The 15,197-nt window shown below is 34.8% G+C and overlaps 1 protein-coding gene across 7 annotated transcripts in view; it reads left to right on the top strand.

The window, feature by feature from the left end:
- Positions 1-14,217, top strand: part of POSTN (periostin) — a 31,042-nt gene extending 16,825 nt beyond the window's left edge. Inside the window, exons 17-24 of one of the 7 annotated variants that reach the window (XM_088159594.1) lie at positions 2,117-2,164; positions 5,338-5,433; positions 6,021-6,110; positions 7,663-7,740; positions 8,144-8,224; positions 10,345-10,431; positions 12,437-12,475; positions 13,005-14,217. In XM_088159594.1, coding sequence (XP_088015720.1) covers positions 2,117-2,164; positions 5,338-5,433; positions 6,021-6,110; positions 7,663-7,740; positions 8,144-8,224; positions 10,345-10,431; positions 12,437-12,475; positions 13,005-13,045 — 560 coding nt within the window. In that variant the 3' untranslated portion in view covers positions 13,046-14,217. Of the gene's footprint in view, positions 1-2,116; positions 2,165-5,337; positions 5,434-6,020; positions 6,111-7,662; positions 7,741-8,143; positions 8,225-10,344; positions 10,432-12,433; positions 12,476-13,004 lie in introns of all 7 variants that reach the window. The other 6 variants (XM_088159593.1, XM_088159595.1, XM_088159596.1 and 3 more) reach the window with 6 other exon arrangements.
- The last annotated feature ends 980 nt before the right edge of the window (positions 14,218-15,197 follow it).

The following is a 15,197-nucleotide window of genomic DNA, read 5'->3' as shown; positions in this document are numbered from 1 at the left end:
ATACTTCCAGATGTGTTGGATATTGCTTTTTAAGTGTTGCCAATTCCAATTTGGAATTGTACATCTCTTTTTCAATAAAGAAGAAAGCAATTTCTGGGAAAGTAAGATGTGCCAATGAAGAAAAGGAAGAGAAAGACTCAAAGTAGAATGTTTCTGGCTGCTGTGCTACCGTATTTTTCCCTTTCCAGATGTGTGACTGGAAAGTAACCCTGAAATAAGCTGCTTAAGCTCTTGGGGTAGACAAGATACATATGGAAAAGATTGTTTTTCAGTTTAGCCAAGGTTCAGTGCATAGTGCAGAACAGAGTTGTATCTCTCTCTAAGATGTAGCATTGTACTGTACTCACTCTCCAAGATGCAGCTTGACTGTGCACTGAGATACTTTCTTTATCATAAATATTTCCAGAGGGACAGAGTGTACCTCTTGTCCCTGTTTCCCATATGTGCAAATATGAGGCTTGAATGGGAGACAGTTGTTCAGAATACTTTTTCTTTAGGGAGTAAATGTAAAAAATACCCCTTTTAGTTCTCTTGCAGCCTTTCTCAGGGTTTGCATTTGATTTCTGGATATGGAATATGTGTTGAAACAAGCTGTTAGAAGAAAAAGATCCTGCTGTAACTTTGTGAGGCAGTATGAATTTAGACAAATGATTAAATTCCAATGGAGTTCTACATATATTTCACAGTAGAAAGTAAAACCATCAGAGCAGACTTTTGAAAATTGGGAAAGGACATACTGAAGGTAAAAAACCCTTGGGACAAAAAACAGCGTAATTCACCTTGATGACAAGTTGAATATGAGTCAACAGTGCCCCAGAAGCCAAAATAGCCACCTGTGTCCTGGGGTGCATCAGGCACAGCATCACCAGCCAGGCAAGGGAGGGGATTGCCCTGCTCTGCTCTGAGCTGGGGCAGCCTCACCTCCAGTCCTGTGTGCAGTTTTGGGTGCAAGCTTTGGGCCCAGTGTCCAGAGGAGGGTGACCAAGATGGTGAAAGGTATTGACATCAAGACTTATGAGGAGCTGATGAGGTCACTTGACTTGTTCATTTTGGATAAGAGAAGGCTGAGGGCTGAGCTCATTGCTGAGCAGTGATCCCACTGCCACCCATGCCTTCCCCAAGAAGAGCAGTGGAGGGGGTGTGCTGGACTGCTTTACAGTGACCAAAGACAGGACACGAGGAAATTGAATGAAGCTGCTTTGGGAAAAGTTCAGATGGGACATTAGAAAAAGGTTCTTCACCCAGAGGGTGGTCAGTCACTGGAACAAGATCCTCAGGAAAGTGGTCACAGCAGCAAGGCCTGATAGAGTTCAAGGAGCTTCTGGATAACACCCTGGTCATATGGCTTAGTCTTAGGTAGTCCTTTGAGAAGAAGGAAGTTGGACTTGATGATCCCTATGCATCTCTTCCAACTTGAAATATTCTCTGATTCTACATCCCATGGCCAGAGAGAGCAGCCCAGGAAGCAATGCCTGTGAAAATTAGGCTAGAGAGGTGAATGTGGACATCTAGAAAGCTGTAGCTGTATATTTAGTTGATTGAAAGACAAGGAAGGCTGGAAGCTATATCAGTGTGGGCTCCTCCAGTGGATGGGTATGAGTCAAATCACTATCAGAGGTGTCCAATGAATACTTGAGTCTGTCCTGGGTGTAGAGGACAACTTGATCTCCCCACGACATACTTTTTGTGATGTTCCATCTATAGTTCTGAATGCCAGAAAGTTTCCTGTGTATGCCTGATCAGCTCCCTAATGAAAAGGGCAATACTCAGGTGTAAGACATGCCAGGGAACTGTGTAAAACTTCGTGTGGGTAATTGTACAAACCCTCTCTATTATGTACTATACATCATCATGGGTACCACGACCCATGGGCTTCATAAAGGCTCAAAGGCAAATACCAGCTCAGCAGATTCTGTCTAAAGGTGACCTGGGTGGATCACCATTTCCATAACCAGAACCAAGATTCATACTCCAGATCCTTTTGAGTTGCTATTCCACCCATTAATATCTGTGATTTTATCCACATCCTTATGAGCAGAACAAATCTAACTGATCACTGCCTCAAAGAAACTGTAAGAATGGAATGCACTGTATATTCCATTTTCTATATTTTCAGAAATTAACATAATTGAAAGCAACGTCCAGCCTATCATCACAAAGGAAGGTAAATGAGGCCCGTTTAATATATATTCTTGCATATGTTCATATACAAATTCAGAATATATATTGAATCTATTTCTTTAGCATGATGCATTTTATACCTAGCAACTCCAGGATGCTAAGCACTTTGCTGGAAAAGCAAAGATACAAATATTGCAATTAGAACTGACTGAAATATTTGGTATGAAAAGATTACCCACGGGCTTTTTTCTCCCCAAGTGAGTTTTTCCCTTTTTCTACGAGTATTTAAAAATGCCTTAATTAGTCTTTTTTCAAACCATTTATTTTAATCACCTTTTTTTTTCAATTAAGACATTTCCTTTTTTAAAAATTAAAATAGGTATTTTAAAGTAAATATGTTTCTTATACTTTGAAGAAAAAATGGGTTCATTTTTCTATGATTTTCAATCAGTTCTAACTACCAATATCTGTTGGATGCCTGAAAATTATATCTACCCAATCTTTGTCTTTTTTTTATTTCTCAATACAGAAGCATGACTTAAAGATTGGTGGTAGGGCTGATGAGAAAAAAATGTGTGGCTGGGACTGCTAAAATCACTTGTGATTTATAATTTAAGTAAAGCTGCTGAGATCAAGCTTCCCATTGAAATAAAAATACTGAAAAGAAATTTGTTTTATCTCAACTGAGAAAGGCAGTTAAAAATGTCATGCAAAGAATTTTCTCCAGACTGTTTAATCAGTGTTTCTGGAAGGACTTCCTTCCAGAAGAAATGACAAATGCTTACTTTTTCAGGAGGTTGTCTGTGCTTCATCCTATTTAGGATTAGAGGCCATTTAACATACATGCTGATCTTTGTTGACTAGTCTCCATCATTAAATCAGATCCACGGTGCAATATAAATGGATAGATTATTTCATGTGGTAATTCATCCAAGCTATTTTGGAAATTTCCCTATGGTGAGGGTGAATCATCCTCTGAAAGTATCTCTTCTGCTCTGTTAAACCCAGAGACAGAGTATATAGTTTAGGTGATTCACAGGATATTTAGAAGTTGAAAATTAACTGAAATGAACTTGTCTTTTAAGGAGAAAAATGAAATGTCTGAGCACTTGTATAGTCAAATGTAGAACTAAATTTTATTCACCAAATAGAGAAAAAAAAGTTGGTGAATATTGAAGGGCTACACCTTTCCATTTCCAGTACAGAATCTCTGCTTTGGGACACTCTCCAGGGAAGATCTCTGACTAGTGCAGCCTTTCTGCTGATAATTCAAGTTATTCAAATATAATAAATCAAACCAATTTTGATACTCCTGAGCCTTCTCAGTAACAGTAGTGAGTGGCAGATGCCATCAGAACCACATAAATCCACAACAGTCTGTAGATAAAAGCTGGCAAAGTTAAATGTTAATTTTTGTCAGGAAGTTCTACTAGATCATGACTCAAGGGTGATTTCCACTAAAAAAATTACATCTCTCCCCACCAAGTTTAGAGGGAGATGTGTGCCTTTTCCTGTCTCACTGTTTTCTGCTTGTGTTGTGCTTCCATTTTATATGCCTGGGCATGTATGGGATCTAAAAGATTAAATAGATATAACGAGTTAAATCTGACTGAAACCCAAATCTTAAGAGATAAAATATTCAAAGGATTGATCCTAGACTAGGCAATAGAGCTGCCTATGCCTTCACTTTTTGGTTTGCACACATCTGCTGTATCAATCACACAAAAAGGCACAGTTATTGAGAAATGTAAAAATAAGGCATTTTTAAACATTAATAAATACAACTTTTACATTATTTCATTTATATTCACTTGTACCAATGTAAATTGGTATTCAGTGGATTCTCAACATGCAAAAAATTCCTCTGAGTTTGAAACAGAAGCAAGGAAATGCGTTTCCTAAGACAGTTTCTTTAAAATATTTATAAATGTTTTTCATTAATTCATGCTGTTAAAAATAAAAGAAGTGATGGCTAGTTCCACTGTTTAGAACTCAGGGTGGATTAATAGATGTCTATAATAAGAGGAAATCTTTATGATTCTATCATAGCATCTCATCTGCAGCAAATGAATTATTTACCTCTAAATTTTAATTTGTGCAATCGTTTGCTACTGAAAAAAAACAAAAAAATATTTTTGCATTTTATTATTGAAGGCAGCCTAAATTGACTTATCAACAATTAGCAGGAGGCACGCATCTTTAAAAGCTATTGTTAAATCCTGATCAGGATGGAAAATATATATATGGAAATATATATATGGAAAAATAATCAATGCACAATCAACTTCTACAAAAACTCATATAAAGATATTTAAGAGGTTTTAGGGAAAGTAAAAAGATGGATTATGCTACGTTTATGTCTCTGAACAAGGAATAAAGAAAGTTTACAGCAGCTTCTTAAGTAGAAGGAGTCCCACTGCACTCATTAGAGATGAACCATATTATTACTGGCAATTGATGGTGTGTTCCTAATTTATCTGGTATCTCCTGCTTTAGCATGTCAGACAGAGATACATTTGGATCCGTGTAATCAAGATGACCTCACCCATGATAATGATAGCCAGTAGTGCTGATAAATATCCTTACAGCCATTCCAACTCATCTCAGAATTTTGCTTTTTGGTTTTGGTTTTTTTTTAAACCATGTAACCGCTGGCCAAGTGTTAAATACAATGGGGAAAAAAAAAAGCCATATAAAAAATATCAAAGCAAAAAATAAAAGAAACTCTGAAACAACAAATAAAAGAACCTCCAAAGCAACAAATAATAAAAATAATTTTTAAAAGGGAAGCTCTCACTATGTAGATTGCATGCTGATCAATGGTGGAGCAATAGCTGTAAGATATCAACAAAGATGCAGAGTATCCTTCTTACCAAGATATATATATAGAAAAAGCCTTCTATTACACTGCTGAGGATCTGGTTTATTGCCTGGAACTTGCCAACAAGTGTGAAAAATATCATATACACAAAAAAAAAAACCAAACCAAAAGTGTGTGATAGGACCTATATTTAAGATCTTGTGTGAGGGAACACAAGATTGTACAATGTTGCCACAAATAACCTCTCAGACTTAAACAGCCCTCTATTTCTCTGTTTTAATCACCTGGCTTATCTAGAGTAGAGGGAGAAAATGCAACTTTCATCTCACCCCCACGGAATACTATGAGTATTTTCTGACTATTTGTAAGGTGTTGTTTTCTTTCCTATGTCACAGACCCATCTATCACACAGCTCACTAAATTAATTGAAGGGGAACCTGAGTTCAAAATCGTCAGGGAAGGGGAGACAATAACTAAAGTGATTCATGGAGGTTGGTATGCTTTCAGCAACTCAATTTGTGTTAGCATTCACTCTTCCCCATCAGTTTATACTTTATCTAGGTGATCCACATTAGACAGCGGTTCTGTTTTTAGCAATGCCTTTGTAAAGTGCTGCAATTTTATTGCATCATATACTTTTTAATTCTCATGCATTTTTAAAAAATGGGGTTTTTTTCCCTAGTTGTGTTCCATAGCTGCAGTCAAGACAGTTTAGAAATACTCTGCATGCTGACATAACATGTCTCAGTCAAGAATTATTTGCTCATTGTTGTCCTGCAATCAAATATCTAGTCTGTGATTCTGTGATTAAAAGGCAATTTTGTCAGAAAAAGACATAAACCTTACCTTCTCTTTGCTAAGGGCATTGAGATGTTCACATCTAGGATGGTTTTCAAGGAAAAATCATGCAATCATCCTAGTTTTTCAGTAGATTTAGTTCCTGGTCTCTGAACATTTTTATTTTTCATAAAATATTCTATGGTATTTCCTTCTGCGCTTCAGTCAGTTTCCACATCTCAAAAAGAACACTTGAAAGTTCATCACTTGATTAATGCCTTGAATTTAAAAATCCTTGTAGAACCAATTATTAAAACATACACCAAAATCATTGATGGACGACCCGTGGAAGTGACAGAGAAAAAAGTAACAGAAGAAAGAATTATTCAAGGTAAATTAAGCTGAGATATTAATTCTTAGTAAAGTCCACCTTTGCATACAAAAGTAATGTATCTTAAGTTCTGTCCTAGTGCCTAAACTTCGTTTCCTTGACAGATGAATTTTCACTAAAATTCCCCGTCTCTGTAAGTCTGGCCATGTGTCCTACACACATGTACATACATGGCAATATTTTAACAGCATGCAAAACTATGAAAATTTGTCTTTTTTTTTTTTGTTTTAGTTTTTATTTTCATATATTTGCTAAGTGTCTACTTTTGCAAGTTTCTTGCTACCATTTCACAATGAGTTTGCTTTTAGTGCATTTTTGTACTCTGTCTTGCTTTACAAGGAAACTTTTTTTATTCTGAACTTCTGGATTGTATATCTCTAGTAAGGTTTCATTTTACCAAATGTAGATGTTTAATGTGTAGATGCCTGCTTTTGCATGTCATCCCAGGCTCTCTTGACAGCCTTTTCAGAGAAAGATCTCTGTTTCTCTGTAAGGTGGGGACTTGATCTGACATCCACAAGTTAGACATTTGGATACAGCTAATGTAAGATAAAATCAATATGCATCTGCATCCCTTGATTTTCTCACACAAAAGCTCCCAAATTCCTTTGCCAATTTCAATTGTATTTGACCTATTACAGAGCTATTCTTTAAGCATCCTAAAAGTTGATAAGTGGAGTGAGGCATATTTATGCATAATTTGTGATATATATGGAGTTCCCTATTGACACTTTTTGATCACCTTGTTTAAATATCAGTTTGAATGCTGCCATTAAAATTCTGTCTGCTAGAGAGCTCGGAAGGAAAAGACATTGTTATAGCAACATATTGACTTAGATGTAAGTCCTAATATTCAGTTTATTTAGAAAATGTTGAAACTCGACTGAATTCATTTGAGAAAGACAAATAAAAAATCATGCTTAAGCTATATCATACAACTTTTTACTACAATGAAAATAACTGAATGAAAGGCATTAGTGGTTTTTGAATAAGACTGGGACTATTTTCTGGTGAAAATTTTAGGAGAGACACATAAAATATAATTTTCTGAATTCTTGGATTCAAGTTTCACTAATATCCTACATGAAATGGTAAATATAACGTAAAATGACAGCATTTCAGACCTGTATCCTTATTTTCAACCCATAGAAACTGTAGATAAGGAAACTCAAATGTTAATTCTTCAAATTATTTGTAGCAATAATAAAAGCAAAAATATCCATTTGCAACCATCAGTTCAGACTATGAACTGAACTTCAGAAATATATGATCTATGACCTGATACAGCAGTGTTTAAAATAGTGTCTTACTTTAAGAATGTAAGAAGGTAATTCATTATGATAAATTTGCCTAATTACTTTCATGACTAGTTCTAACTACTGTTTTAAATGTTATTTCAGTTTAATTTTGGAAGTGGTAAAAAATAAATCATATAAGCAGATTAAGGCATGTTAGCCATGGAATCACCATATGAAATAAATAAGAAAAAAATATTTTAAGGACAAAACTATTATATCTGAAAAAAGCCACTATTTTATAATTTTTTTTCCAGGTCCTGAAATAAAATATACCAGAATTACTGCAGGGGCTGCAGACAATGAAGAGAAGTTAAAGAAAATCCTTGAAGAAGGTTAGTATGTTTGTTTTATTTAATTTCTTTAATAAATATATATCTCTAGATATAAATTAAGTAATTACTGAATGGATATTCCATGTTTAAAAAATTATGCTCATACTGCAAAATCTTACCCAGACATTAAACCTCAGAACTCCCTAAATTTAACATTCTGGTTTAGATCTTTGATCTTCATATTTCAGTCAGCTCTAGAGCTGAGGCTGCATGGGTCTAATATATAGCATGTTATATTTGTCATAAAATATGGTGTTTCCAGTGTTTATGTGGAATTTGATAACATGACATGAATTTTAAAATTTAATTTTTTAAATGCTATGACAGGATTATATATGCTTTTGTGGGATTGCCAAATATTTTCTGTACATCATTTTTTTTGCCATAACCTGTATTCTATCAGAGGTTACGAAAGTGACCAAATTTATTGAAGGTGATGGTCATTTACTGGAAGATGAAGAAATCAAAAGACTTCTGCAGGGAGGTAATTCAGTGTATTATAACTAACATTTTTGCAACAGGTTATGATAACTGAAACCCCTCTCGGATATTTTGAACTCAACATTTTAAAGACTGATGTAATAGAAGTGGAATTTTAATGGAAAAATAGAATACTGTATTCTAGTGCCAGATATCCGTGAAATGGAAATAAGCACCAAAGTTTGAGTAATCAATTTTTTAATGCCATTGATCATAGAAAAAAAAATTACTTGGTTTTTTTTCAGTCTTTAAAAGGTTACCTAATTAAAACTCAGGGGAGCAATGAAGATTTATTCAATTTTCTTTTAGCAAATTTAATTCTGTGAAAAACACTTATCAAATGGAATATTGTAACCAGCCAAATTCATCTTACTTATCAGTTCTTCAGAAATGAATGTTCATTGCCCTCAAGTTAATAATTAAAGGCATGTTTAACATCTTCTTTAAATGCTTACAGGTGATGGATATCCAGACATTAACTTTAATTCTCTTCAAATACAGCATTCCAAGGAATGATTTTCTTTACTTCTTGCTCTCTTAATTCTAACAGTTTTGGCAGTACATAACCAGTAGCTGTAGAAAACTAGTAAAAGAACTTCTGCTTTTGAAATTAATCTTTATCTATGAATTTGGAATGTTCTTTGCTTAATGTAGACTAGAAAAACTATCTATAATAGCAATGGGGAATAAAAAAAGAATTTAAGTGATATGGTTTTTGTAAATGTTATTTTAAACCTGAGCCAGAAGTTCAAAAATATGGATGGATGCTTCTCTTGAAATAAATTAATTGGTTCCATTTGATTTTATGTTCACTTTTCAGTAAGTTACAAAGTTGTATACCAGTAAAATAACTTACAGCCACATTTAGTTTGCTGACTAAATCTCATAGTTTTTCAAAAACAGTATTGTGTGGATGTCACTTAAACTTCAGTCAGGTAAAAAATTTCCTGATGGTTCAACAGCTGAACAGCTGACCACCAAACTTACACATGCTAGTTGGTAACACAGCTAGTCTTAGAGAAAAGCCAAGATATGGATGTGATTCCTGTCCTGTAATTCTCAGTTTTGTTTCAAACATCTGAATCTTAGTTTTACAGCATCCACCTATAATATTGGACAGAAACCAAAACTTTCAGAGGATTTTTCATTTATCCTAAGTATCCCAGCTATGTGAAAAGATTTGCTCTCTGGAGATACCTATTTCTGAATTGGTTATTTAAAAGAAAAGCTGGAAATTTAAAAATTGCAGCAAGAAAATTCCTCTATATACTGAACTATGTTCTACTGGTTTAAACCAGTCAACAAGGAGCAAGATCAAACTTTATCCATAGAACTGTTCAAAAGTGATAGTTCTGATGCCAGAATCTAACAATTATAACTGTACTTGTAATCACCTTCAGATACAGAGGTATACAACCAAATAGGTGTAATCTGTAGAGATACACTTTAGAGCATATAGGTGTTTGGTAAAGAGGTCGTTTCTCTTTAGGAAATTTTAAGAAGACAATATCATCTCTTGAATTCTTGCTATTTTCCTTGCTATTATATGTTAGTTGGCATAAGCATCCTGCTTTACAGAATGGACCAAGTAGGCAGATTTGTTTTTTGCTTTAATTTGATTTTTCTCTATCTTTTCCATGATTTATCCAGTCAGCTACCCTTGGCTGCCATGATAATATCTTACTATACATTTAGCCAATAAAAGCAGATACACATGCTGCTTTAGCATTGTTGGTGATAATGGTGATAATGCTTTATGGCCCTCTTGTCTACATAAAATTATCTTTTACTGAAAATTTCCTTATCATTTAAATTTGAGTACAGTCACAAACAAATATATTATCACTGTCTAAATAAAGGAATTATTTCATATGGGCTTTAATTCTGCTCATAAAATATCCAGAACTGCTTAAAACAATTAGCAGTCTTTGCTGAAGCAAAGCTTTAAATTGCAATGAATGCAGTGAACGACTCATCCCTAGAGATAACACGCCTTAGGGCATGAGTAACATGGTAGCCTGTAACACCTACGCCCAAAAATTAACTTGTTTCCACTGAGGGCTCCTTGCATACAGAAAAATGCTATGCCACATTTAACTCATTTGTTTTTGATGCTTACCATAGCTGGAACTGAGTACACCAAGGTTACTAAAGTAATTGAGGGAGAGCCACAGATTATCGAGAGAGAAATCAAGAAAGTTCATCTGGAAGGTTAGTTTGTCAAAAATTCAGTATCACTAAGACCTGCTTTGTCCAAAGTGATCATTCCAGGTGAGGTTTTACAGTATCTATTCATTAAAATTATTAGGTTTGAAACCAGCATTTTAGCAAGAAGAATTTCATAATTGTTTTGGAAATTATTTCTTTCACTGATGTTGCAAAGAAATATGTTGAAGCTTATCTTGTGGCTAAAAGTAACTAAAAGATTTGGCAAGCATAGTAGACAAGAGGAAATGCCAAACCGCAAACTTAGGTAAAACATTTGAAGAAACATGCACCATAAAGAATTGACTTTTCTTTAAACAGCACATACAGAAGAAGACCACGTGAGTTGCTTTTAACTTGAGTTATTTCTTGTCAGTGTAAATGTGATCTGTTGCTGCCAGGGTTTCTCAGCGTTGTGAAGGAGTGGGTGGGGTGCAGGGAATATAACCTCTGGGGTTGTGTAAATATCTCACTGGGTCCTGGAATTTCTCTACCTTTGTCATGTTGTTAAATGAGGAAAGCTCTTGATTTGAAATACCAGAATGGAATAAAGGTCCAAAAGGAGCCAAATAGAATTCACTCTGCCTTTATGCTAGCAATTTGTTCTTCAAGTTTAACAACCATTGTTTAATGATCTTCATTCAAGGTTAAGAAGTAATTTGCTTAGGGTTTCTTTTGTATTTATGTCTTTTTCTAATTCTAATTCTAATAATGCAGAATAGGTTATTCTGTCAGCCTTTGAACTACATAGGAAAAAAATATTAAGGCTTTTGGAGAATGAAATTAAATAAATGTGTTTCTGCCTTTTTAATTTTGAAGTCTGTGCCAAATAGTGAAGGTTTATACATCGTGTTTGTACAGCTTCAGTGCTGAATAGTACAAGGCATGCTGGGGAGACTCCTATTGCCTGAAAATGACACATGGGTGTGATCTTCAAACATGAGGCTTATCTGAAAGCATAATTGTACAGACAGTGCCTAGGTATGGAAAGCACACTTTGGATGGACCATAGCTTGGAATTTTCTGCCACGCTGATGCAGATGCCCAGTGTTTAGTCTCAGCTGGAATGAGGTCAAGCCTGTATCTCAGGGCTATTCATTTATATACCCTGTACACCAGGATGAAAAGAGAACTGGCTGCAGCTTGTTAAGTGAATGCACAAGTACTTCATGGTTGTAAAGAAGGAAAATTACTGCAGTAACTTTTCTGTGACAGTAACAGAAGAACTATTTCTCATGCTTGCAACGTGTTTTTCCTCCCAATGAGGAGGCATCAGGTTAAAAAAAGTGTCAAGGTTTGATGAGAAAAAAGAAAACACATCCAGAGGTTCACTGAATAAGTGTTATTAAAAGGATGTATCTAATGGGGGTGGTACCTTTTCAATAGTCCTTGCTCTGCTACACCTTTTAAAGCAGAAGCCTGAGAAAATTAACCCTAAATGTGGAACAGTACTGTGGACTCACACTACAGTTACAAATTAAGCCCCAAACACAGCTGGAAATATGGCCAACATCTTGTAATGGCTTCAAGCATTTCACTTTTGAATAATTCATGAAGTAATTTCAATGCAACAGACCTGGACATCCACTGCCAAAAGCTGAGACTGAGTCCTGTGCCTTAACCTGAGCTGGTACTTCACTGACAGTGTCACAGGGTGTTTGATGAATGCAGAGCACAGACAAAATGCCCTGGCACCTGCCTGCATCATGTAACCATCTGTAGAAGATCAGTGCGGATAATGGATTAATTAATATATTTAAAATGAAAATATACCTTTTAAACATTACTAAGATTTAATGGATGACTGCTCATGAGAGAAATGTGGGAATTATAAGCATTCATATTTCAGGTGATCAAGCCAACATGCTTCTGGAACAAAATTCTTAATTTACTGAAAAATTTAAAGAAAAAACTTCAAAAAACAGCAATTAGTTTCCAATATCTCTAATGAATTTTAATTCAAAGGCTTGAGCAAATAACTTCTGACTGCAACATTTCTGTTTTCTAGAAGCACCTGCACGGAAAGCACAACCAGCCAAGAGGACACAAGGTAAAAAAAAAGCCATACATTTAAACATCATAACACATATCAAATGTTATTCTCAATTATCTTAAGAGTCGGGGGCAGGGGGAAGAGCTCTTAAAAATAGAGATTTCAAAAGAAAAAGCTGTATTTCTGTTTTTAAAAAAACCTAACAAAATCTGAAATTATTTTTTTTGGATATCTGAAAACAGCGTAGATTATGTGCTTTATTGAATGAGTGTTTCAGATGAGAATAAAGCCATCTGAAGCCATAAAGTGAAGTCTGACTTTGGAGTCTTAACAATGGGAAAATGACACTCTGGGATTCTCCACTACAGGATTTATAGCTCTCAGAATCTATGAAATTTTGATTAATGAAGAAGTTGCTGAAAGATCAGTTTAATTTCACAGCTGTCAGCACAAGAGAGAAATATTCAGCACCAGGCTTCATCTTTCCTTTTCACATGTCTGCTTCACAAGTAAATACAGTATACACTGTTGCTATGATATATATAATTATAGGTAATAATTAAAGTTCTTTTTCCATATTTTGCAGGAGGAGCAGCAAGAAGGAGAACAAGACTAGATCGTTCTTAAAACCTGCCAAGACAGAATTCACAGAGCTACAAATTAACAACATGGTCTTTGAGAGGAACTGTTTGGATTTTTTAAAATGAGAGCATTAGAAAATGATGTTATTTTGATGACATAATGTAAACTGAACCATGAATCCACAAAAAGATGTGAAGCTGCAGATACTCACTGCCAGCACAGTGCTCACTGGGAGTAGTCTATTGGAGGTGCTTTTACTGCTCTTGATAGTAAGCACTATGCAGGGTGGGATCCTGGAAGCCCAAAAACTTCTGTAGAACCAGGATTCCTTCTTCTCGTTAGTAAATGCTTGCAGGATTCGATTAAAAATGAGCAGGGAACAATACAGAGTGTATTTTTTTATTATTATTATTATTTCCACTAAATAAGAAATATAAGGGAAAAAGAAAAATAATCACCTCAGGTGACTTTTATAGTAATCTAAGGAAATATGAGATGTTAACATAGCACTTTTGGTTCAGTAGTACTGTCTGCTTTTTATAAGTCAAAATTCCTCATGTGTTTAAATTCGTAATACCAGTAACGTTACCTTTTCTAAGCAAACAAATATGCCTTATATTAAATCTATCATGGTTTTTTTGTCCTATATTACATATCCAAATACCTTCTAGTAACTTGGCTAATGGAAGCTCTTGAAAAAAGCAAAAAAGCAAATATTGTGAGCTTCTTGCAATATATTAGAAATCATGTTGACTTCTTTATTTATAAGAAATCACATTCCCATTAAAGGAATCCTATAACAATACATATGCTGAGATTCTTAAGTGTTTTCCCATTTTTCCCTAATGTGTCTTTTGATTATTAAAGTGGATTATAAAAGCAATGAATAAAATGCATGCAAACAGTTAATTAAGCATGGGAAAAGGTCTTACAAAAATGAGGCCAGGTCTGAAAGCTTTTGTATCAAAACATGCTTTGCTAATGTCTGATACTAATGTGGAGTTTTCTGTAAATTATGTCCATTTTATAACTCTAATTTTGTACTCATAGAAGCTGTTCTGCCTTTATCAACAAAAGGTGAAAGACGATTATTCATGGAGTAGAAAAAAACCTGTTCAAAGTTCCTTAATTTTGTAGACCAAAGTATCAGAGGCGTTGTCTAACAAGCTTTTCTACTTCTGTTTTGAAACAAATACTCAATAAAGAATTTGGATGAACTGTGTTTGTTTTCAATTGTAATTATTTTTAATAGCAAAGCAAATTCTAAATATTCTTAAGATTTTTAATCTAACTTGTAAATTGCAAAATATGCTTTCACAGAAGCAAACTGATGCTTCCCTTTTTACTTAGCACATGCTAATGGCTTAAACTGCATCACTCTCCTTAAACAATTAAAAACCTTCCTTAATTCCACAGTGACATACCCTAAACACCTCTCCTAGAACAGTACAACTATCTGGGAATGGGATTGATAAATTGTGCAGCCTTACTGGGCCATCAGACATGTCTCTAAGGTAACCTCGGCATCTACTATGACAGTGCTTTAATGGAAGGACAGCTTTTAACCCTGGCAAGGGTTCAAAGGGTTGAGGGATGACTTTTAGGTCAGCATCAGAGCTCTTAGGACTATCTAAAAGGTGAACTGAAGCTGTTACCTTTCCCTGGGACATTTGACTGTCGTTAAGTCATTGGGTTTAAATTTCTTCCTTCACTGCTGTGCTACCATGAGCTATCAGTCAAGTAAGATTTTAAATGAAAGGATTATTTTAGGGGAAGAATGTGTCTGTGTTCTCTCCTTAAAAAAGATTAGGAGATAAGGAAGAAAATGGAATCGTAATGGCAGACAGAAAATGGGATGAAAGTAAAAGGTAGCAAAAAAATGGATTAAAATCTATCCTGTGGTAGGACGATTTTGCTTTTTCAATTAGGAATAAATTTGTGGATTTGTGGCATATCGTAACTTTGGTATGTTTTCTGCTTTGAGAACATTTAAAGCATCTGGTATTCACTAAAATACATTTCATACTTCACCCTTCAATATAGTTTATTAATATTATGTAATATATAATATAATAGCAATATGTAATACAAGTTAAATACAACAGTATATAAAGGGCATTTCTCCATGAAAACTTGGTTCCCTGATACATTGTCCCTCTCAGTCCTTCTTAGACCACCACAGATGTCTGCCCAGCTA

Source organism: Sturnus vulgaris, chromosome 2 (assembly GCF_052056855.1).
Source record: "Sturnus vulgaris isolate bStuVul1 chromosome 2, bStuVul1.hap1, whole genome shotgun sequence".
In the NCBI taxonomy this organism is placed as follows: Eukaryota; Metazoa; Chordata; class Aves; order Passeriformes; family Sturnidae; genus Sturnus; species Sturnus vulgaris.
This window is presented reverse-complemented; position numbering and strand designations above follow the sequence as displayed.